The sequence below is a fragment of the Haliotis cracherodii genome, unplaced genomic scaffold (assembly GCF_022045235.1).
Source record: "Haliotis cracherodii isolate W230 unplaced genomic scaffold, xgHalCrac1.p SCAF_3, whole genome shotgun sequence".
NCBI classification, from domain to species: domain Eukaryota; kingdom Metazoa; phylum Mollusca; class Gastropoda; order Lepetellida; family Haliotidae; genus Haliotis; species Haliotis cracherodii.
The window spans coordinates 64,861,790-64,886,590 of record NW_027266286.1 but is presented as its reverse complement, the minus strand read 5'-3'; the positions used below and the strand labels follow the sequence as shown (position 1 = coordinate 64,886,590).

Sequence of the window (24,801 nt, the reverse complement as noted above, 5' to 3'; positions counted from 1 at the left end):
CAAAACTGATATGAGTTGCAAAGCCAAGAGTGAAAGTGCCAGCTTTTTCACGTTACGATATGAAATATGCTTCACAAGAAAAGATCAGTGTTCTATTTACTATATTTTACTTACCGATCGTTACTTTCTTTATCACTCAAACCACAGTAGTCCCCCGCATAAAGTGTCATTTCATGTGCAGGAACACATTTAAAGATTATATTAACAGTTACAAATTGAAAGGATTAAGTGTATTATAGCAATGAGCATGCGAAAGGCGATGTTTGTAAATCTGTTGAAGAAAACCAGAGGTTTTAATGTAAAGCAACGTAAATCTGCTGGTTTAATGTGTTCTCAGTCTGTTTACACGGTCATCATAGTTTAAGATCATCGCGACATTACTTTTTTTTAATGAAAATATACATAAACCCTCATTGTGCGAGAGGGCAGCGGCTGGTATATTTCCCTCGCGTTTGATTGGCTGGTTTTGGAGGTGTGTTCCCTACGTCAGAGGTCAACTCATAGTTCGTGCGCAGTGACCGACTTTGTGTGTTCGCTGGCGAAAGGAAGTGTAAGTTAACTTGTTAAAATATCATGAACGTTACGGAAAAGAAAATAATATATGTTGAAGTAGTGCTGAGAACCTGTTCTTTATCTCACTGATTTGATAAAAACAGTGTTGCAGCACTTCTCAGTCGGCTGACAACGAAGTGATAGTGCGACTGGGTCACGTTTTCCACTGGATGCCGGCTGTTGTGGATCAGCTGATCGAAGCAGGACCAAGTTGTGAGACCAGCTAGGACAGCTCTCACAGTTGCAAGGCCGGGTCTAGACTGACAGAAAAACTAAGTGACTTCGTCTGAGAAGATCAGGATCATTGGAGGGTGGATGGCAGATGAGGTTGTGCTGACCAGCTTGCGAGACGTAGAATCCCTCCGATTCTTTCATGTCGTGTGTCATCGCGACTCGGCCGCTCGCCGGCTGGGTATAGACTCTGTGCGAAAAACGTTCGATGCTTGGCTGGATGGATACGGCAGTCCTCGACAGATATATGGCGAAACGGGCATCAACGGGTTTCAGCCCATAGTCACGGAATATCTCCCCGAACTTCTGTGTCTGTCCATACAGTGCCCCTTCGACGATGTGCGTGAAGCGCTAGCAGACATTCTCGACGATGTCAAGGTAACGGCCAATCTCGGACTGATTATATTCCCAAATCATTTTCTTCTATTGATATGAAATTATACACTTATTATTCATTGTTTAATTGACAAACATATGCGCAGAAGTTTGCTTTGTAAGTGAAAGCCATATCGGAAGCTATTCCAGTGAATGAGGTGGCGCTATTCTAGATCGTTCGACCAAGGGAGCGGGTCCCTTGACCTGATTCCGAAGTTCTACCTCGCGTTATCTGACATGAGTGATATGTAAATGTCAAACAACATGCACCCCATACTTCGGGATATTTCTCTATTTACAAGCTGATCGAGATAGGTTAAGTGTCAGATATAATAACCGTGGTTGTGTGGAATCAGGTCAACTTGTGACCTCTAGGTGAGAGTGACCTCAGGGTTACGGTTTTGACGGACAGGAGGGGGCGTGGTCTAATTCAGTTCGCCTGTTATAAAATAATTTTTATTATTAGAAAAATGTAGCAATAAGATTTTCACATAAAGATTAAAGTCAATGTTTGATGGAATTGGATTCAGGTCTTTTGTGATAAAATATGATTACATGTACACAACGCTCCAAATTAAGAGGGTGGGGGGAATTCATTTAATAACTGATATGACAATTAATTCACAATGACTGGAATTTCTGTAAGTTATGAAACCTTTTTTCAAAGAACAAGCCCAGCCAGCTCCATTCCATAATAAAATCAGCAACAGGAAAAAAATGTTAAAAAGGGAGAGAATAGTATTGTGTAATTAAAGATTTCATAGCCTAGATATAAAGGTTTGTTTCATGCCTAACTGTGCTTGTCGTAAGAGGCAACTATAATGGGATCGCATGGTCATGCTCACTGACTTGGTTGATGCATGTCATTGTATCCCACTTGTGTGAATTAATGCTCATGATGTCCATCACTGGATTGTCTTGTCTTCAACTGCTGTCATATAGCTGCAATGCGGCGTTTAACAACAAACAAACTTCACACCACACTCAGCAATATTCCAGCTTTATACTACTCAAAGAGATTTAAGAAACACCCAATTCTTACATATTGCTAAAGGGAATATGTCTTTCCATTCCAGAAAGAATTATGTGGTCCTTAACCTTTTTTAGTTATATATAATGAGGTGAGATTCTTTAGTGTACAGCAGTGTACATATAAAGAAATACACAAAATAATCACATGATGCAATTTTTTTAGCTTCATATTTCTATTCAAGAAGGAAGTTAAGGTACTTTCCTGGCAAGAAGGGATGGGGCTTCTAGGAAATGTCTCATGAGGCCAAGCAGGCCAAGGAGGATGAAAATATTTTCCAGTTTAACCCAGAATTGAAGCAATAACTCACTTGACACAAGGGCTGGGTCGATACATACACCAACTGTGTGATTATCACGATACCTTGCTCACGATCCGATACGTATCACGATACTTGCATGTGCCCTTATCTGTGGTGCATTTGCCATCTTTTTCACAAACAGGATGACCAAATACCTTGTACACTGATGATTTACAGTTGGTAAAGGGGCGATCGGGTAGCCTAGTGGTTAAAGCGTTCGCTCGCCACGCCGAAGACCCGGGTTCGATTCCCGACATGGGTACAGTGTGTGAAGCCCATTTCTGGTGTCCCCTGCCATGATATTGCTGGAATATTGCTAAAAGCGGCGTAAAACCATACTCACTCACAGTTGGCAGTGTCAAGTATGGCACAAAGTATGAAAATATTTTCACTGATAATTTTCACTACAAATTAGTGTTGGTAACTATTATTAAAGCAAACATTTAAACTAAGAATCAATATTTTTACTTAGTGTGTGACTGTGATCAATATTTGTATCGAGAAGTAAAAAATTGTGATCCATGAATGCATCGACTACTTGAAACCGAAAAACTCATGGCCAATTTCCTGTAATGTTAATCAACATACATGTAATCTAAAGATTAATGATAACATTCAACATGCTTACATTGTCATATATCAAGCTAGTGGACTTTCAGAACAAAATTAGCTCCTGTTATCAATTGAATTTTTCCCTTGTGAGAATTCTAGGTTAGGATAGGACCCCAGCAAACTACACTGGTCATAAGACGCAACCAAATGGATGGCATCGTCTGTCTAAGTGACTTTGTTGGTAGCGTGCCCTCTTAATTACCCCGAAGACGTGGATCATAGCTCACAGTATTGATCACTGGATTGTCTGGTTCAGACTTGATTATTTATAGGCCACCATCATACAGCTGGGATATTGCTGAGTGCGGTGTTAAACAAACATCCAAACAAACAAAACAATTTGATTTTTTATCAGAATATTACCTCATGGGGACCCAGATTAACCTTTAGCCTGCTGAATTGTTTTCACATTTCTTAGCCCTGCCTGCGGGATTAATTTTAGCATAAGGCGCTCTAAAGTGGGTGGGTGATTTCAAACAGCTTCTCGGGGACTGTATTGTTTGTCGTGAGACGTGAATTGGAATGCGTAGTCTGGGAGGCTTGGTGACTTTGTTTCGTGTGTATCAATATTCCATAAGGGCAGTGCTCATGATATCAACCACTGGTTTCTTTTTTCCAGATTTGATTATTTAGAGGACACTGGGATGTTGCTGGAATGTTGCTAATAGCATTAAACAACAAATAATTAATAAGTAAATTAATAATTCTAACAAGCATGACAAATAGAAATCTTAAATGGACACACACCACACACACAGACACCACACACACACACAGCCAGACACACACCACACAGTGATGAGCCACACACACACACGACACAGACACACACACACCCACACACATACATGAACACGAACACACACACACACACACAGACAGACAGACACACACTACACACACACACCGCTGAGACGAGCCACACACAGACACACACACCGTTGAGACGAGCCACACACAGACACACACATGCCACACACAGAGAGACAGCGGGAACACACACACACACACACACACACCACACACAGAGACAGCGGGAACACACACACACAGGCACACACACACACACACACACACACACACACACACACACACACACACACACACACACACACACACACACACACACACACACCACTGAGACGAGCCACACAGACACACACACCGCTGAGACGAGACAGACACACACACGCCACACACAGAGAGACAGCGGGAACACACACACACACACACACACCACACACACACACCACACACACAGAGACCAGGGGGAACACACACACCACACACAGAGAGACAGCGGGAACACACACACACACACACACCACACACACACCACACACAGAGACAGCGGGAACACTGTTGAAATAAAAATGAAAGTAAGGTGTTCTGTTCATAACCTTCTGTTGAGATTAAATATGCTGAATACGTTTTATTCGTAATGCTACTAGCAACAGACCACTGGGCGTGCTTTGTGCTACATTGAGGTATGACCCAGATTGTGTTGTCTTAGAATCTGATGCAATCCTCGAACCACTCATGCGGAACCTAATGATGTCTCTAAACACAAGTTGTCAGATCCAGGATTGTTTCGGCCATGATGACAGTCTTCATCTTTCGAAGCGATTGTTTATTCATAGAGACAAGTAATGTCCGCATTGTTGCACTAACATGGGGTTAGTGAGGGAGTACTGCTGAATGCTGCATTTCACATGAAACTGTTAGCTCACCAGTGATGCAAGAGTGAAATCCGACAACTTGCAACAATGTAGACACCAATTTGTTTTTTAGGAAATGCTGTTAGTCTCAATCTCACATTTACTCATCTATCAAACGAGCAACTAAATATAATTTGAAAAGCTTCTGAAAGGTTATAGTTTCCAGCGTGTCCAGAGGATGTTCCTGCATTTGGAACACACCAGTGATGTGGTAAAAATATGCCTCTGATTTTTAGGTCACCTTCCATGAATGTTGTGAATTTTTTTTACGTGAAATGTTTATATATAGCAACGATTCGTGATGTTCACAGACACGCAATGCGAGTATTATGTTCTGTTATATTAATCGCCTTTAGAAGATAAAATGCCTCATGTCTCACAATTTATGTATATCTAATCTGATATTATGATTCACCGTGTCCTTATTTTAGTCTGACACATAAAGTGTATTGTGGTGTTTAAGTACGAAGGGACAAACTTGCTTCATTATCATGATCATCATGATTATGGACACATGAGTATTATGAATGATTTAATTGTGGAATGGTCCCTAAGTAAAACCTTATAAATCATAATTATATATGTATTCTACCATGCTAAGCATGTAATTCACTTAACTGTATCCTGTATTATTACTTTGGAAATTTTAAACAGATTGAGAGAAAATAAATCTGTAATAAAAATCTGTAATAAGTCTTGTCATGATTATTTATGAAACAAACAACTCAAGGTAGTTGTTTTTTGTATAATAAAACACTGCAGGGAGAATAAACCTTGAGGGTTTATTTCTTATCTGAAACATAAACATTATTTTTAGCCTCTTTAAGGATCTAAATATTATGTTCAAGCTTTAAAAATATTTTCCTCTATTTAAATATTGATGACTCCTTGAATGCCATCCGACCTCAGCAATGTCGGACAAGTCCATTTTATGTACAGGGGGGTTAAGTTTGATATTTCCACGATATTCTCACAATTATCACATCGATTATCTGTACCTTTTCTCCCAATACCGATTGTCGTATCTACCCTACTGTTGGATGTGATTTGTTCAGCCATAGCATTGCCACTGCATTGCCCAGTGACGTCTATGGGGAACACCTTACTCGAAACCCCCTCTCAAAAATAACGTCATCCAATTAATGACATCATCATGATCATTAAGATGATTAAATTGCAAGCATATGTTTGAATCTCCAGAACTGACTCCATGATAGAACAATTTTATTTTTGTAATAAACTCGTTCTTCATTGTTCTTAGCGATTCATCACTTAGTTATCTTATATAGCTTATTATCCCCCGCCCAACGAAGTTGGCGGGGGATATAGAAACGGGCTCCTTCCGTCCATACGGACGTCCGTCAGTCCGTCCGCCACGTTTCGTTTCCCGAGCATAACTCATAAACCGTTCAATATTTTTTCATGAAACTTTGCAGGTCTGTCAGGTACATGCTGAACTGGTGCCTTTTGCTATTAAGAAATTTTAGAAATTTTTATTTTTTACATTTCCATGGCAACAAGATGGACTTAGGTTCCAAACTCATCTTTTTGTTACAATTTCCATGACAAGTTCCACCTTGGTTAAATATTTTTGGGTTTGTTTAGATTTAATTATGTCATAAATTCTGCAACAGGGGTTGGGGATATAGCCACGTTAGTGGCAAACTCTTGTTAGCTTAATAAAACTCTCTGACTTTTTTAATATTTATTTCATATAAAACAAATAGCTTTATGTATCACTATCAGTGATCATGAAAAGAACTACACCATGCGGCATGCCACCTTGAAAATGAAAAGAAATACATACACTGAAAATAGACAAATAATTGGAAACGATGATTTTTTATAAATCAATGTATGACAATTTTGATATGTTTATTCTGTGACAGCGAAGGTTCATTTCAAGGTCGCAATACCACCAAGTGGTAATGTGATTGGCGTCGGAAGTAACAGCGGGTTGGTGCGTTCTGATGATTAATCATGTTCATATCTGATTTACCGTATTTGACGTAATAAGCATCCCTCTCTAATAAGCGCCCACAGTGTGACATTTGCTGATATATTGGCTAGTGAGCAATCCCAATTAGCACCCCTTCTGATTGATCAATGTACACAAGACTTATTTTTTCGCGTATAATACGCACTCATGTGTTATATGCACCCTTAATTATGGGCAATTAAATTCTGGAAAAAATATATCTGTCGTTCATAAACACTTCAGGCTGTCAGCATAAACCACAAAATTTATCTTTCAACTCTGTTTTTTTCACCAAAATAATATAATAATAAGAGCCCCCTATTTCCAACTTTGAGAGCGCCTTGAGCGCTTATTACGTCGAATACAGTAATTAAAAACTAGCTTTAAATACACAATGTTGAATTATATATGAAATAGTTGTCATGAAATTCATTATATTGATACTAAAGTATAAACACACTGAACACCTGTTAATACAAAATATTGTAGTAAATTGATGTTTCCTGTAAACAAGATGAAATGTTTAAAGTTGAGTCAATACCAAGTTTCCTCCTTGGTTAAGATGGTTAATAGACGAGGCACCCTCAAAAATATATAGACATAGGATTTCAACTTAATGAATTCATTCTAACGCCAGCAACATGGACATGTTGAAGTGATCTTATGACATCTAATTCTTGAACTGGTTGTTGGGAAATAACCCACATATCCTTACCATGAACAATCATGTCACAGCTAGCTTTAATATGTGTGTGTGTTTGTTTATTTGTTATTTAACCCTGCACAATGTTCCAACCATATGACTGTGGTCTGTAAATAATCCGGCCTGGGCCAGACAAGTCTATGGAAGTCTTTCAGGACCATTTCTTTTTTTTCTTGAAATTTCAAGATACTAACTTGAATTTTCAAGATGCTATGTTGAAATTTCAAGATGCTATGTTGAAATTTCAAGATGCTATGTTGAAATTTCAAGATGCTATGTTGAAATTTCAAGATGCTATGTTGAAATTTCAGGATACATAAGTTAACATTCCAAGATATTAACTTGAAATTTCAAGATCGTTATCTTGAACATGTTGAAATTTCAACTTAGTATGTATCTTGAAATTTCAACTTACTATCTTAATAATGAGCACCCCCGCACCCCCTCTAGGGGATGCAGTATTTCGGCCAATTTCCCCCCCCGAACTCTTATGACAATTTGTGTACAGTAAAAGATATACATTGTATCGCTTTAGGTGAACAAACAGGAGATAACAAACTTGGTCAACAAAAATGTGAAATTTGTTGATATAAACCTTTTAAATTGTATTTGCTGTCTTGCTAGGCATTGTTTTTTCCTGTTTTGCTAGAATTTATGCCAAGTTTAAGATTAACTTGTGTATTTGTCTTGCAAACTAAACAAGAAATAGCAATGAGGTAATGATTGGAAGATATTGCATCTGAAACTATGATTTTATATGTTTTGTATCAGTCAGTTATTACCCTGTTTACGCAGAAACATGTTAAAGTTTCAGTGGAGGTACTATGATATAATTACAATATCTGCATCTCTTCTTATAAGGCAAACAAACTGATGAAGTAGTCTCTCGTTCAGATCAGTTGATCTTGACATTGACTTCAGATATGTTTGTCTATGCTTTGAAAACAGATGAACAAAGGGTCACGGGTGGCCTTGTTGTTTAAGGCAATGCTATTCCTCGTGCAGAGTTGTGTCCCTTAGGTGTGCCAGAAACCTATGGTTCTGAGTTTGAATCCCAGATTTGTTCAGATTATGTTTCTTGGTTTGTCTGCACCATGCTATGGTTTCAACAAAGCGGTAAGTGTCTAGGAATTGCTATGATGCATCACTTTGGGCTTTCCTCCAATATCAACTGACACAGTATATGACTGTAATATTGTTAAAAACTCCCTCACTCCCTCAAGGGCTACTACAGATCAGGAATGGAGCACCAACATAAACACACCATACAGCCAAGCTCTATTCCTCTCTACCTTGATAACATTTGATTAATAATTCAGGGACAAACTGCTATACAAAACCAGTACAGTGAGGCGAGTGCAAATTAATTATTAAATTATCGTCCAATTCTTCCGGGAAAATAAGCAGTTGGGATTTCTTATTTTTTAAACTTTTTTTCCAAAATTATTTGTTGATTAATGTCATACTCTGCAATATTCCAGCCATATGATGGCGGACTGTAAATAACTGAGTCAGGATATGTCATTCCAGTGATTGACATCATGAGCATCTGTCCACGCAATTTGGATACATGTACCAAGTCACTGAGTCTGAACACCCGATTCATTTGGTCTAAAATGCATAGGTTGCTGGAAACCTATATTCCAACCCAGAATCTTAAGGGCGTTGCCAGCATTTTGTAAAGGGAGAAGTCCAAAATTTTGAAATCTGTTCTTGGATAATTTTACTGACCACAACATACTACATTCGGTTTTTAAAGATGGACCTTGCCCTCTTGATCCGCTTATGCATCCACACGGGGTTTTAAAGAGTTTTCTGGAGACCAAATATGTAAATATTTACTCCAAACTGACACATCCAACTCGCAAAGTTAGGTATAGGCAGGAGGATCTAAGACCTGCGTCACCATTGGCCACTTTGGGCTTTCCTCCCATATCAAGCTGATACTCTGCGATATCACTGAAATGCTGCATATAGTGTTAAACCACACTTACTCTCTTACTCATAAGGATAACTCCAGTTGTGCCTTTTCTTATGACTGCTTCCGTGGTCTAGTTGTAGAGCATCCGCCCAGAGAGCGGAAGGTCTGGGGTTCGATCCCCGGCCGCGTCATACCAAAATATGTTTAAAGATGGTACTTGTTGTTACCCTGTCTGGCGCTTAGGATAAAGGGGCTAAAACAAGGACTGGTCAGCTCGGAGTCAGTATATTGTGTCTTAGTGGGGTATTCATGTTAAACTGCAGCATGGTATCTAAATGAGCTAGCACTATAAATCAGCATCAGTCCAGACTAGTACAAGCAGCCACACAGACACGTGCATGCACGTCACTATATAAAAGCAATAATCGTGGACGCGACGTTAAACCCAATTTCACCTCACCTTTTCTTACACAATGTAATATTTTGTCTTCCAAGAACTTTACCAATTATTGGTCCCATTACCCTTTGTTCTTAATTCTTAGGAATCTGTGAGATCAGAGCCGATTGCAGTAAGTTTGAGGGTTGCCGAGTGTGGGTCAATGTCGTATGCTAATTAGTCCCAGATACTCCTTCACTCGTGTTGAGATAGAGAATAGAAGTACTGAGAACAGATGCTCAGTATTGAATGAGACCATTGAAGATTCCGGGGTAGAATAGGTCTTCAGCAACCCATGCTTGCCGTAAAAGGCGACTATACTTGTCATAAGAGGCGACTAACGGGATCGGGTGGTCAGGCTTGCTGACTTGGTTGATGCATATCATCGATCCCAATTGATGTTCATGATATTAATCGCTGGATTGTCTGGTCCAGACTCGATTATTTACAGACCACCGTCATATAGCTGGAATATTACTGCGGCGTTAAACAACAAACAAAGAAACAAACCAACAGTATTGAATGTGACCTATGAAGCTTTGACCTGAATTATCTTGTCTTGGTAATTTCCATGCTTGTCATTGTCAGACTTATACATAAACTAAAACACAGCCATCTATGTTTGTTTTTATTTTGTAGGTGTTTATGAAGCTGAGCATAATCATGTTATTGATAAAGTATTACCATGATAACAAGTCTGATAACAGATGAGTTTGCGGTTGCAGTTCATCAGAGTAGATGCATTTATCATGTTTATGGTGCAGAATCAACATGATAAAGAACACTCGATTGTTTCATATGACTCTAGTTAAACTGTCATTGTAAAGTCACCCGATTGTTTCATATCACTCTAGTTTAACTGTCATCGTAAAGTCACCCGATTGTTTCATATCACTCTAGTTTAACTGTCATTGTAAAGGACACCCGATTGTTTCATATCTCTCTAGTTGAACTGTCATCGTAAAGGACACCCAATTGTTTCATATGACTCTAGTTTAACTGTCATCGTAAAGGATACCCGATTGTTTCATATGACTATAGTTTAACTGTCATCGTAAAGGACACCCGATTGTTTCATATGACTCTAGTTTAACTGTCATTGTAAAGGACACCCGATTGTTTCATATCTCTCTAGTTGAACTGTCATCGTAAAGGACACCCAATTGTTTCATATGACTCTAGTTTAACTGTCATCGTAAAGGACACCCGATTGTTTCATATCTCTCTAGTTGAACTGTCATCGTAAAGGACACCCAATTGTTTCATATGACTCTAGTTTAACTGTCATCGTAAAGTCACCCGATTGTTTCATATGACTATAGTTTAACTGTCATCGTAAAGGACACCCAATTGTTTCATATGACTCTAGTTTAACTGTCATCGTAAAGGATACCCGATTGTTTCATATGACTATAGTTTAACTGTCATCGTAAAGGACACCCGATTGTTTCATATGACTCTAGTTTAACTGTCATCGTAAAGGATACCCGATTGTTTCATATGACTATAGTTTAACTGTCATCGTAAAGGACACCCGATTGTTTCATATGACTCTAGTTTAACTGTCATCGTAAAGGACACCCGATTGTTTCATATGACTCTAGTTAAACTGTCATCGTAAAGGACACCCGATTGTTTCATATGACTCTAGTTTAACTGTCATCGTAAAGGACACCCGATTGTTTCATATGACTCTAGTTAAACTGTCATCGTAAAGGACACCCGATTGTTTCATATCACTCTAGTTTAACTGTCATCGTAAAGGACACCCGATTGTTTCATATGACTCTAGTTAAACTGTCATCGTAAAGGACACCCGATTGTTTCATATGACTCTAGTTTAACTGTCATCGTAAAGGACACCCGATTGTTTCATATGACTCTAGTTTAACTGTCATCGTAAAGGACACCCGATTGTTTCATATGACTCTAGTTTAACTGTCATCGTAAAGGACACCCGATTGTTTCATATGACTCTAGTTTAACTGTCATCGTAAAGGACACCCGATTGTTTCATATCACTCTAGTTTAACTGTCATCGTAAAGGACACCTGATTGTTTCATATCACTCTAGTTTAACTGTCATCGTAAAGGACACCCGATTGTTTCATATGACTATAGTTTAACTGTCATCGTAAAGGACACCCGATTGTTTCATATGACTCTAGTTTAACTGTCATCGTAAAGGACACCCGATTGTTTCATATCACTCTTGTTTAACTGTCATCGTAAAGTCACACGATTGTTTCATATCACTCTAGTTTAACTGTCATCGTAAAGGACACCCGATTGTTTCATATGACTCTAGTTTAACTGTCATCGTAAAGGACACCCGATTGTTTCATATGACTCTAGTTAAACTGTCATCGTAAAGGACACCCGATTGTTTCATATGACTCTAGTTAAACTGTCATCGTAAAGGACACCCAATTGTTTCATATCACTCTAGTTCAACTGTCATCGTAAAGGACACCCAATTGTTTCATATCACTCTAGTTTAACTGTCATCGTAAAGGACACCCAATTGTTTCATATGACTCTAGTTAAACTGTCATCGTAAAGGACACCCGATTGTTTCATATGACTCTAGTTAAACTGTCATCGTAAAGGACACCCGATTGTTTCATATGACTCTAGTTTAACTGTCATCGTAAAGGACACCCGATTGTTTCATATGACTCTAGTTTAACTGTCATCGTAAAGGACACCCGATTGTTTCATATCACTCTAGTTTAACTGTCATCGTAAAGGACACCTGATTGTTTCATATCACTCTAGTTTAACTGTCATCGTAAAGGACACCCGATTGTTTCATATGACTATAGTTTAACTGTCATCGTAAAGGACACCCGATTGTTTCATATGACTCTAGTTTAACTGTCATCGTAAAGGACACCCGATTGTTTCATATCACTCTTGTTTAACTGTCATCGTAAAGTCACACGATTGTTTCATATCACTCTAGTTTAACTGTCATCGTAAAGGACACCCGATTGTTTCATATCTCTCTAGTTTAACTGTCATCGTAAAGGACACCCGATTGTTTCATATGACTCTAGTTTAACTGTCATCGTAAAGGACACCCGATTGTTTCATATGACTCTAGTTAAACTGTCATCGTAAAGGACACCCGATTGTTTCATATGACTCTAGTTAAACTGTCATCGTAAAGGACACCCAATTGTTTCATATGACTCTAGTTAAACTGTCATCGTAAAGGACACCCGATTGTTTCATATGACTCTAGTTAAACTGTCATCGTAATTAAAGGACACCCGATTGTTTCATATGACTATAGTTAAACTGTCATCGTAAAGAACACCCGATTGCTTCATGACATGATAGATTAACTATATTCATATGAAACAATCAGGTGTTCCTGACTGGTCACGAGAGGCGACTTGGATTGGGTGACTGACTAGGTGACTTGGTTTCATTACATGTCATCATGCCCCATTCGTGCAAGGATCAATGTTCATAATATCAATCACTGGATTGTCCAATCCATACTTGATTATTTACAGGCTCTCGTCATTTTGCAGGAGTATGGCGTTAAACAATAACCAAACAAAACCAAACAAACCTGGTTTCGAATTAACACACGTTTGCTTTCCTGTCCTCAAACAGTGTCAAACCCGTGAAGATCCTGGGTAGAATAGATCACCAGCAACTCATGCTTGCTGTAAAAGGCGACTATGCTTGTCGTAAGAGGCGACTAACGGTATCGGATGGTCAGGCTCCCTGACTTGGTTGATGCATGTCATGGTATCCAAATTGTGTGTATCGATGCTCATGATGTCAATTACTGGATTGTTTGGTCCAGACTCAATTATTTACAGACTGACGTCATATAGCTGGAATATTGCTAAGTGTGACATTAAACATGTTAAACAACAAACAAACTATGCTCAAACCAAATGGTTTATCGTAAAACTTGAATCACTCATTATGGGACAGTAGAACCTACCAGGGACTTTCCTGGAGAAAATGAAGTGGCCGTGGCCATTGTAGCCGCATTTCCGAAGGACACTTTACTATTATAAATGTTCTACTAATTTTCAAACAAATAATGCTTTCAACTCATTCCCAACACTAAAATTATGCTTTTTCCACATTTGGTAGGTATTGTGTGCTATTTTTATGCTGTTTACACTTAAATGCTACCAGTTTATTGAATTGGGTACTTATGTTTATTTAACTTAAAATGAAACTTAATGTGCTTCAGTTCCTTGACAACATTAAATGCTGCTCGCATGACAACCTATCCAAGCAATCAGTCACAGTCAGACTTCACCTGGACACTCAGAATACCCCTATCAAGATTTGAGTAGTGTAGGTGCGCCCCTGTAAGTTTCTCGCCCAGCTATTACTAAGTGTTAGTTGACAAAGCAGTTTGCACATGATTGTATTCAAACCATCTGGTGTTTGGGTCAGTGGAATGCCTGTGCCACGCCAGTGTCAAGCTGCCCCAAACTACGGTAGGTTTCTATTCAGTGACTGACAACTTCTCCCCTTTTGGAGACACTGTAGGCAGCGGCTTGTTCTACTCGGCTGACAATATTTCATCAGATTCAGTCTGCAAGCAAAGGTTCATGTTTACTGATAATTCTGACATGGACTTGAATATACCGTATTTCCTAGATTAAATGCTGGGCTTTGAATAAATGTTAGGTTTTGAAAAAAACATTAGGCCATGAATTAATGCTGGGCCATGAATAAATTAGGTGTTTCTTAATTTGTAGCTATGGCGTACATAACTTGGCAAAGTAGCTATTGTTATTTACCTCTGGTGCAGTGTAGCTATTATTGCTTTAAGAGGTTTTTTGAAAACATATTCCTTATTGCAAAAATAACAGCTTCTTACAATTTCTGAGGACTCTATACAATTTCATAGTCCTCTGAGGCGCCGCTATTTGCTGTGCATGCCTTGGGCACGCCAGAAACCTGTGATCTTTGGTTCGAATCCTGGTTTGCCCCGATTATGTTTCTAGGTTTGTCAGCACCATTATACCCTTACTCGTCGACCTGCATCACTTTTGGCTTTCCTCCCACATTAAGCTGACATGCCATGATATAACTGAGGTACTGTTAACAGTGGCGTTAAACACCACTCACTCACTCACTCACTCGCTCGCTCACGCACGCACGCACTCACTCACTCACTCACTCACTCACTCACTCACTCACTCAGTCGAAAACAATCAGAATGGGAGAAAAACATGTGAACATGGTAGATATACATCATGTGTATGAACAGTGACAAAGTATATTTTGGATGGTAAAAAATAACATATTTGCTTTTCATGTACCCTAATTCAAGTAACTATACAAACATATAGAAATTGTTAAACACATAAGCGTATAATAAATAAGATTTCAGACGACATATATCTATGTATGTATATAGGACTCAGATCTGTGATTGGAATCTGATCCGTTGCTGATTCTCAGATCTATGTTAGATTCCACATATAGGGCAGATATTAGCGTACATTGACTACATTCAGATGTGTGGCAGATTCCACAAATCGGGCAAATATTGGCATATACTCAGATCTGTGGCAGATTATCTTGTATAGCGCTAAACCTCGTATAGATTCATATATAGTGGAAGACTTTCGATGATCAATGTTGTGATTTCTCTGGATTATTTTTATCATTTTTCTTTGGAACAGCATCATCAGGTGCAGGGATTGCATATCGGTACTTTTCTTTAAAATGTTCCCCAAAGTTTCACCGTAGAAATAATTTCGCGCCATCCTCTCGTTTTTGGAGTTGATAAAATCTTGCATATTTTCAAGCTTCCCTACTTTGGATTCAGAGCCCTTACACGAGTAATATCTTTGATTTTTGAAAAATCATCTAAAAGTTTCGGCGTTAGGGTCTTTGAATTCCGGCTGCTTCCTCTGCCCTCATGAATCTGCCATAAGAAAACCTTCATATTATTATGATGGCCGGCTCCATTGTTTTCAACTGATTGGTGTGTCTTTAGTCATAGACGTTAAAACTTACATTACGTCGTCACAGACAAGGAGTCGTGACTTTCTCTCCTGCATGACGTCATCACAGACAAGGAGTCGTGACTTTCTCTCCTGCATGACGTCATCACAGACAAGGAGTTGTGACTTTATCTCATGCATGACGTCATCACAGACAAGGTGTCGTGACTTTATCTCTTGCATGACGTCATCACAGACAAGGAGTCATGACTTTCTCTCCTGCATGACGTCATCACAGACAAGGAGTCGTGACTTTATCTCTTGCATGACGTCATAACGGTTGAACTGATTACCCATTCACGGAAAGGACATCATTTCAAACGTGACGTCATATAACTATGAGAATGTGCCACAGATCTGAGAACATGCCACAGATGAGAGTCCCGCCATAGATCAATAAATTGGATTCTCGATATGATAGAAAAACGTACATGACAAGTTTTCCAACTGTCCTACTCGACATTTGAGAAGGATCATGGGCTATTTCATACTGCTACCTAACTAGAGGACAGACACGGTAGTACTTGAATTGTGTACTTACAGAGTTGCTGTTTATTGGTAATTACCAGAATTTTACTGGTAAAATTAGGCTTGGACCGGTAATTCATGTGACTCCCAGTCCCTGTGGATCGGTAAACATGGTAAATAAAGTACCCTTTATCTTTATTGTTGAACAATACATCGGCAATATTCATATAAGTATATTTTTCAAATGAAGTCAGCTTGTGTGTTACCATCAGGGTTTCCCCTTGTCTATTTTTAGTGCAAAAGAATATCATTTCGGTTTGCTTCAAGGTTAAATATATATTTGTCTTGGAAATATTTCCCCAAAAGGAGAAAATTGCGAATCATTTTTTGTGAATGGAGTGTAGATCTGACTAAGTTACAACAGCATGTGTTCAGAGATGCGACATTGCATTGAACATGATTTAAAAAGATTTAAAACGAGGTAATTTTCATACATTTTTTTGTTTGTTAAAGGTTGGGACTGACACAAATAAGGGGGAACTGGTAATTTTTAGAGTTGCCAGTCCACCAGTACTGGCAGTTTCAAAAGCCAGCAAGAGCACTGAATTACTTTTAGTAACTTTGAATGAAGCTGACCATGGTCCAGTTGCCTGGCAACATGGGATACTATTTGTATGACACCATCTCCCAGCAGACAATCACACACATTCAGGTCCCACGCTCCAAATATCCCTGTCAAATGTTGAGCAGTATATAACAGCAAAGATTCTGGAAGCAGTACCCACAGTAACTTTCCCTACAAACACATTCTACTCCCTGTTATACCACATACTTTAGGGCCTTGAAAATAGACATAATCCTGCTACACTATTTCCTTTTTAATGAAATATGTGAACAAGCAAAAATATTTTTTAAAATTTGGAGTGGGTGGAAACATGATTTCAGCAACAAATACGCACATTTTAGATTAAACTAAACTATTATAAACATATTAAACTGTTGACTAGCACTCTTGATTTAAACTTTTCCCCCCCGGGATGTCAACACGAGCTGTCAAGAGTTTTGTCATGAATTAATGTATCCTTCTCGAAAGAAGTTAAAGACCATCTGATATTTATCCTGTGACACTATTAAGCATCCCTTTTATTTGGCTTATATGGTACATATTTATCTTTGGCTTTTAAGGTACATATTTGTCTTTGGCTTATATGGTACATATTGGTCTTTGGCTTATATGGTACATGTTTGTCTTTGGCTTATATGGTACATATTTGTCTTTGGCTTATATGGTACATATTTGTCTTTGGCTTATATGGTACATAATTGTCTTTGGCTTATATGGTACATATTTGTCTTTGACTTATATCATGTATATGGTACATAATTGTCTTTGGCTTATATGGTACATATTTGTCTTTGGCTTGTATGGTACATATTTGTCTTTGGCTTGTATGGTACATACTTATCTTTGGCTTATATGGTACATATTTGTCTGTGGCTTATATGGTACATAACTGTCTTTGGCTTATATGGTACATAATTGTCTTTGGCTTATATGGTACATATTTGTCTTTGGCTTATATGGTACATATTTGTCTTTGGCTTATATGGTACATATTTGTCTTTGGCTTTTATGGTACATATTTGTCTTTGGCTTATATGGAACATATTTGTCTTTGGCTTATATGGTACATATTTGTGGTGAACTAAATAGTTTTCATTAAGAGGAATAAAAATAAATAACACTTTTTAGATTTTACTTTTTCCACATTTCATTTTGGCATTTCTGGAATCAATAAAGTCAAAAAGAGTCTTGTTTAATGAACTTATATTCCAGACCTGAGATTATCATTGTGGCAATGCTTGTAACCCACCTCCAGTCGATACCATAGTGTCCATGTAATTTGAGTCAAGGTTCCTTCTGAATGTTCAATGGAAGTAGGCTGCAGCTAAATATAACTCTGATGAAACCATGCTCTCCCTCATTCCTGCTGACTCAGCTTGTTTTGATGTACATGTACCCATAGCTGCACAAGGGCTTTATCATGCTTCAGTGAGTACTGTACTTATTCATAAAATACTGCAATCTATGGCTCCCCTCTATACATACTATGAATACACTACAATTTCAGATTAATTATTATCTATATTTCTTTCTTTGGAAATATATTTTTTTATCTATTTTATGACAATGTAAACATGATAAATGAAATTATGATGAAATATATATTCAGTTATATGGATTTTGTATGTGTTGCATGAATAATTCAGGCTCTTTATCATCCCTAAGTCCTATTTTAGGCGAACATGTAATTATCATGATTATAATAATGTTATTTTTTTTCTATTTGAAAGACAAAAAAGTTAATTTAATCTTCCATTATCACCACAGTATCAGCTTTCTGTGTATAAGTGACGCAGTTGGCCTTGATCAGAAACAAAATGGAATTCATGATGGCTGGCTGAGTGTGGTATAATATAAGTTGTAGCGGGGTCACGAGGGGTACATGGTGTTTTATGCGTCCCACGTTGGGTTTTATACCACGTTCCGGAGCGAGTGGAATAAAACCTAACCTCAGACTAATAAAACCCCACGTACCCCTCATGATCCTGCCACAATGAATTTATCTTACTGACATGTTTTACCGACATTTATTGTACCAACATGTGACATTGTAAAAGAATTAACACAAATTCAAAATTGATAGCAGTCTCATTAAAATCAGATCTTAGTTCTCGCTATCGCTGAACAAAGATCTGAGGACATCCCATTATGGGCACGTCAGAACGACCAATCAGAGCGCCGCTTACCAGATTATGAAAGTGACAGTCGGAATGTGTTTTCTAATCATGCAACCACAAAATATTTAAGACGGGGTATTCTGAACGACAGTTACAGGTTTTATGATTACATCCATTACAATCTAGGCCATCTATAAGCCATTCCAGAATGTAATTCTTATCAGTTTTAATTTTTATAATCGAGAATACGTCAAGATATGTTTCGAATCTTAGTCGCCAATTTGAAATTAGTGTCGTAAAGCTCGAGAAAGCTGCCTTCTGATTGGCTAATGTCAGTCATTTCATTGGTCAGTCAAAATTTGCGAAAGGTCGTTCTGACGTGACCCTTAATGGGATGTCCTCAGATCTTTGTTTAGAGGTAGAGAAAACTAATATCTGATTTTAATGAGATTGAAATTGATAGAAAACAGCTGTTCGATTGAGCTGAGGTTAACTTGTGCTTTGTCATGTGACTTCGCCTGACTCGGAAAAAGCATGCTTTAAGGGGGTATAAACGATTTATTCTGCTTCTCAGAAATTCACGTGCACCCTGTATTGTTCAGGGCGGGGTATAAGAGATTTATTCCCTTGCTGAGAAATTTATACCCCTCGAAGGCGGGTTTCACAGTATTTTATTAAGATCATGTGGACCAATCAGATCTCATCATTCTGACATGGAGGTATCACAATGATACTTTGAACAGTATGCCAGTTATATCAGGGTGTGTCCTACTTAATGTGGGAGCCGAAGTGATGTAGGTCATAGATGTTTCCCACTTAAGAGTAATACACGAGCATTGGTATGGTGTTGACAAACCCAGAAACATAATCAGGGTGTACTGGGATTCAAACCCACAATCATATGTTTCTTGGATGCAACTCTGCACAACGAAGTGCAGTGTCTTGGATGACTACCCCCCCTCCCTCATCCAACCCCAACCCTGGATTATCTCGTCCAGACTCGATTGTTTACAGATCGCCGTCATATAGCTGGAATACTGCGGAGTGGGGCAGAAAAAAACAAACCAACCAACAAACACCCAACCCAACCCGGGTACCCTCTGACCCAGAATGAATGATTACAATTTGTCAATTGTTAGATAGACTGTGTAAGATGCGATAAATACTCCCATCTCGCTTGCCAATGACACAGAGGTATGAGGTTGACCGTAAGGAACTCTGAGTAGGAGAGTGTGTTTCAATAATTCCCATTTGTGGAATGGAAGATGTGTTGATATCGGGAATCAGTATGGTATAATTGTTATATTCAGCAGTCCGCAAAAACAATCAGCAGAGTGGTTGCCTTCCCCCTAATGTTAATCCGGGTTAGAATAGGTCTTCAGCAACCCGTGCTTGCCATAAAAGGTGACTATGCTTGTCATAAGAGGTGACTAACAGGATCGGTGGTCAGGCTCGCTGACTTGGTTGATGCATGTCATCGTATCCCATTTAGGTGGATCGATGCTCATGATGTCAATCACTGGATTGTCTGGTTCAGACTCGATTGTTTACAGACCGCCATCATACAGCTGGAATATCGCTGAGTGCAGCATTAAACAACAAACAAACAAACAAAACCTAATATTAAAAGTGGTTGTCCACAATGAGTCACTAGTTGTTTCTGAATTTTGTCTTGGGCAAGTGGACATATACTCCTCAAATGAAGTTGTATTTTTGCATGCCAGAAACATTGGGTGTTCTTTAACTTCTTTTGAGTAGTATATATTAAGTTAGTAACCTTGGAATGTGACAGAGTAACCTTGAGAATCTGAACGTTTGTTACCTATGGGAGCAATATGAAGACAATAAATCTTTTGGTGGGCCGTCCTTTTATGCTAACGACCAATGATTGTCTTCAAATAGCACTTGATTTACATAGAGGAAGTGTTCTGTATGTTCAGGTTATGGCCCATTCTTATGACATATCGGGCGGTCAGGTAGCCAAGTGGTTAAAGCGTTCGCTCGTCACACCGAAGACCCTGTTTTGATTCACGACATGGGTACAATGTGTGAAGCCCATTTCTGGTGTCTCCCGCCATGATATTGCTGGAATATTGCAAAAAGTGGCATAAAACCATACTCACTCACTCACTTGACAGTGACAGTGGAAGAAATCTACCATTGAATAAGTACCGTATATCGCCGTCTAATTAGGTGACCCCCCTGTACAAGCCTTCAAAGTCAATGCTAATTGATGCCGTCTTTAAAGCGAATCGGAATGAAGCATGTCACCAGCGCTTAAACAATCCCTACATTTGTAATAAAAAGATGTTTGTCTGTCACAGAAAAAAAGTACATCGTATCCCTTCAGCGAATTCAGGGAAACAAACAGATCATAACAATTAAACTTGGTCAATATAAATTTGAAATTTGAGATAAAACATCACTGGACATGATGATTAAATTGTATTCTCCTGTTCTGCTGGGCATTGTTTTATATGCAGAGATTAAGATTACCATGTGTATTGTCACGTAAACTAAGCCGGAAATAACAATAAGCTGTACACACGTTCCTCGGAATCTATCTGTGTTTCAGTTAAAAATTACCCATTGATATAACTTTAAAGAATTTTGGTAAAATGATCTGAAGAATGTGTTTCTGAAACTATTATTTTATCAGGAATAATTTATTCCATTATCATGTTATTTTAGTTGCAGCTTTACTGTATATATTTTTTAAAGAAATTAATAACCATAAGCGAAGCAACGACAGCTGATCGCTATTGACGAATATATTTTCGCATGGAACCATTTTTGCCAATCACTGTCGATGCTCCCGTGCGCATGATAGAAACTTTATGTTGATATATTAGTCAAACTACAACAAATATGACTTTCAGCGAGTCAATATATGGCATTTATTATATATAAATATCCATCCTCTATCAACTGTAAAGTTCATTTCAAGGCGTCAATGGCGGTAATCTGAGCAATTACCATGTTCCACTATTCATTATCACTGTCCCATACATTTTACCAAGTGCCACACGTATACACTACTCAAAAAAAAGTTAAAGAACACTTTATTCTTTTATACTACATATTGTATTCTGTCATAACAGTTTAACTATCTGGCGTAACAGATTAACTATAGTAGCATAAAGAATCGGGTGTTCTTTAACTTCTTTTGAGTAGTATATATGTATAGCTTTCTTCTAAATGTAAATTATTGTTAAATCCTTGTGTGCGAGCTTGTGTATACAGATAAAAGGCTTTCGTCATTTCTATTTCTAATTAGCCATCTTTGTCATTTCACAAATTGATTTTGTGTTGTCCCAGCACACTCTATATACATATATGTACTAACAGAGAGGCCGCTAGCATACTTGTATATGCGGTGGAATTAAGGCGTATAGGCTTGTTATTTTCAAGTGATGTTCAGCTGGTGCATTGTGGGTACTTAATAACCCGAGATGAGTGATCAGGTTCCAGTCTCCCGAGGCTCCTTGCTATCACTAAATAATAACATATATTGGTAATCAGTAATTAATATTTACCTAGAGCATCATGTTTTCTCATGATGTCCTCTCTAACTATAAACCAAACGAGGGACTATTTGCCAATCAATGATTGCCCATCACTTCTCAGCTACAGATTGCAGACGGGGGGATCAGGACTGAGTGACGATCCATTTCATTACTGACGGACCTGTTTGGAACATGACCAGTAGTTATTGAGCCAGATACTGGGTTGTTTCATTTCCACTGGACGTGTGATTATCTCGAGGCTACAAGCTGCAGTAGATAACTTTGGATCCTCTGTCATGTTGATAAGGATCAAGTTCACAGTTAATGAAGTGTTCCCTGTGAAGAAAAGCCTTGTTTTGTTCATATTGAGGTTTGGACACACTTGTGTTCGTATTTTATCGCTGTTGTATTTGACAAATGATGAAAAGATAGATATTTTTGCGGCATCAGGCAACATGCAAGCACTTACTTTTTTCTGCAGATTGTGAATTTTATTGGTTTGGTTTGTTGTTTGACGCCCCACTCAGCAATATTCCAGCTGTTCAGATATGGGTCCCATCAGTCTTATTCCATCTTTCTGTCCACTAGCCTATATCAAAGCCTAGTTCCTACCCTTGCCACATCAAGGCCACTTTTCTTGGCTCGACCCTGGTGCCACCTCGTGTAGATCAGGAGTTGTGCCCCTTGTAATGAAAACACGATATTTAATGAGATCGCTGTTCTTATCTCGCATAGCTTCACAAAGATGGCGACTACCAAAGGCGATGACCAAGTTTATCAGACAACGAAAACATGCGCGATTTCATCCCTGATACAAAAACATAGGCAATCATTGGGGGGTTTAAAGATGAAAAAGACATATTCCAGAGGTAAATCACTTTCAAACAAAGGTGTACCAGTCGTAGATGTTGATTTTGTAAAACATTCTGATTGGACTATCGATCTGTGCAATAGTCCAATCATATTTAGCACAGGAAAGTGGGCTTGATGTGGAAAGGGTTGAAACAAGACTTTGATAAAAAAGGCTACAGGACGCTCTTGAATCGTGAAGATGGTCCTTTTTATGCAAAAATGTACCATGCAGACAATATGTCCCTAAAATCTTGTACGAGGCGTGCCTTTTGCCCTTTGTGAAATATGTGCTTCTGCTTAGCCCAAGACACAATACTAATGTATATACGAAAAAATGTTTTGAATGTATTAAAAATTGTGCATTTCAGAAGCGAGGTCGAGGTCTGCAGGTGCCCCGTCGACTGGAGCAAGGTGCGAGCCACTTCATCTCGGAAAAAGAGGTACATCTATGTAACATGCTTCACACAGAAATTTATCATCCAACAGCGATTTAATTCAAATCCATACAAAGTAACCATCTCATCAGTCTGAGGCAAGAGTGGCCACTGGCCGATATCAAGCTTAAGTTTTAGCCTGCCCTTTCAAGCCTACCTTTCTTGACTAGATCTCAGACCACCCCGTGTCAATCCCAAGTTGTCCCCCTTTGGTTGAAAACAGGACATCCAATCAGATTGCTGTTCTCATTTCGAATTACTTCACAAAGATTGCGACTGCCATTGAAGACAATCTGGTTGATCAGATAACAAAAAGGATTCGAGATTTCATCTCGGACAGACATACAAAATGGCATATTACCGCAGCAAATATACTTCTTACTCCTAAAATTCACTCTGACATTGATAGAGGCTCACAGGCTACACAACATCAAGTAACTCAATCGCAGTCGCATATCGCAGTAACATGGTATGCTCAACACGTGTCATCTAAAAATAGAACTACATCTCAGTCAATGAGTGAGTGAGTGAGTTTGGTTTTACGCCACTTTTAGCAGTATTCCAGCAATATCACGGCGGGGAACACCAGAAATGGGCTTCGTACGTTGTACCCATGTTGGGAATTGAATCCGGGTCTGCAGCGTGGTGTGCGAATGTTGGTCATTACAAGCGACTATATGGATCTGGTGGTGGGAGTTGGTAACTTGGGGGCACGGGTGTCCCAGTCATCTAAGGCGCCGCGACTCACTGTGCAGAGTTGCGTCCCTTGGGCACGCCAGAAACCTTTGATGGTCAACCCGATCCTTTGGTGTTGACGTTTTATGTTCCATACGTAGATGGCAGAATTTGGTATGAGATTCTCAATTAATGTGATCATGATGATAGTTATTTGGAACTCCTTGTTAAATCAGTTATATAAGATAACCATCATCATCATCAAATC

The 24,801-nt window shown here is 38.7% G+C and overlaps 1 protein-coding gene across 1 annotated transcript in view; it reads left to right on the top strand.

Annotated features, from left to right (window-relative positions):
- Positions 1-503: 503 nt before the first annotated feature.
- LOC139474955 (sestrin-1-like) overlaps positions 504-24,801 on the top strand; it is a 55,928-nt gene continuing 31,630 nt past the window's right edge. The window contains exons 1-2 of the mRNA XM_071258157.1: positions 504-1,161; positions 23,793-23,864. Coding sequence (XP_071114258.1) covers positions 868-1,161; positions 23,793-23,864 — 366 coding nt within the window. The 5' untranslated portion in view covers positions 504-867. The remainder of the gene's footprint in view (positions 1,162-23,792; positions 23,865-24,801) is intronic.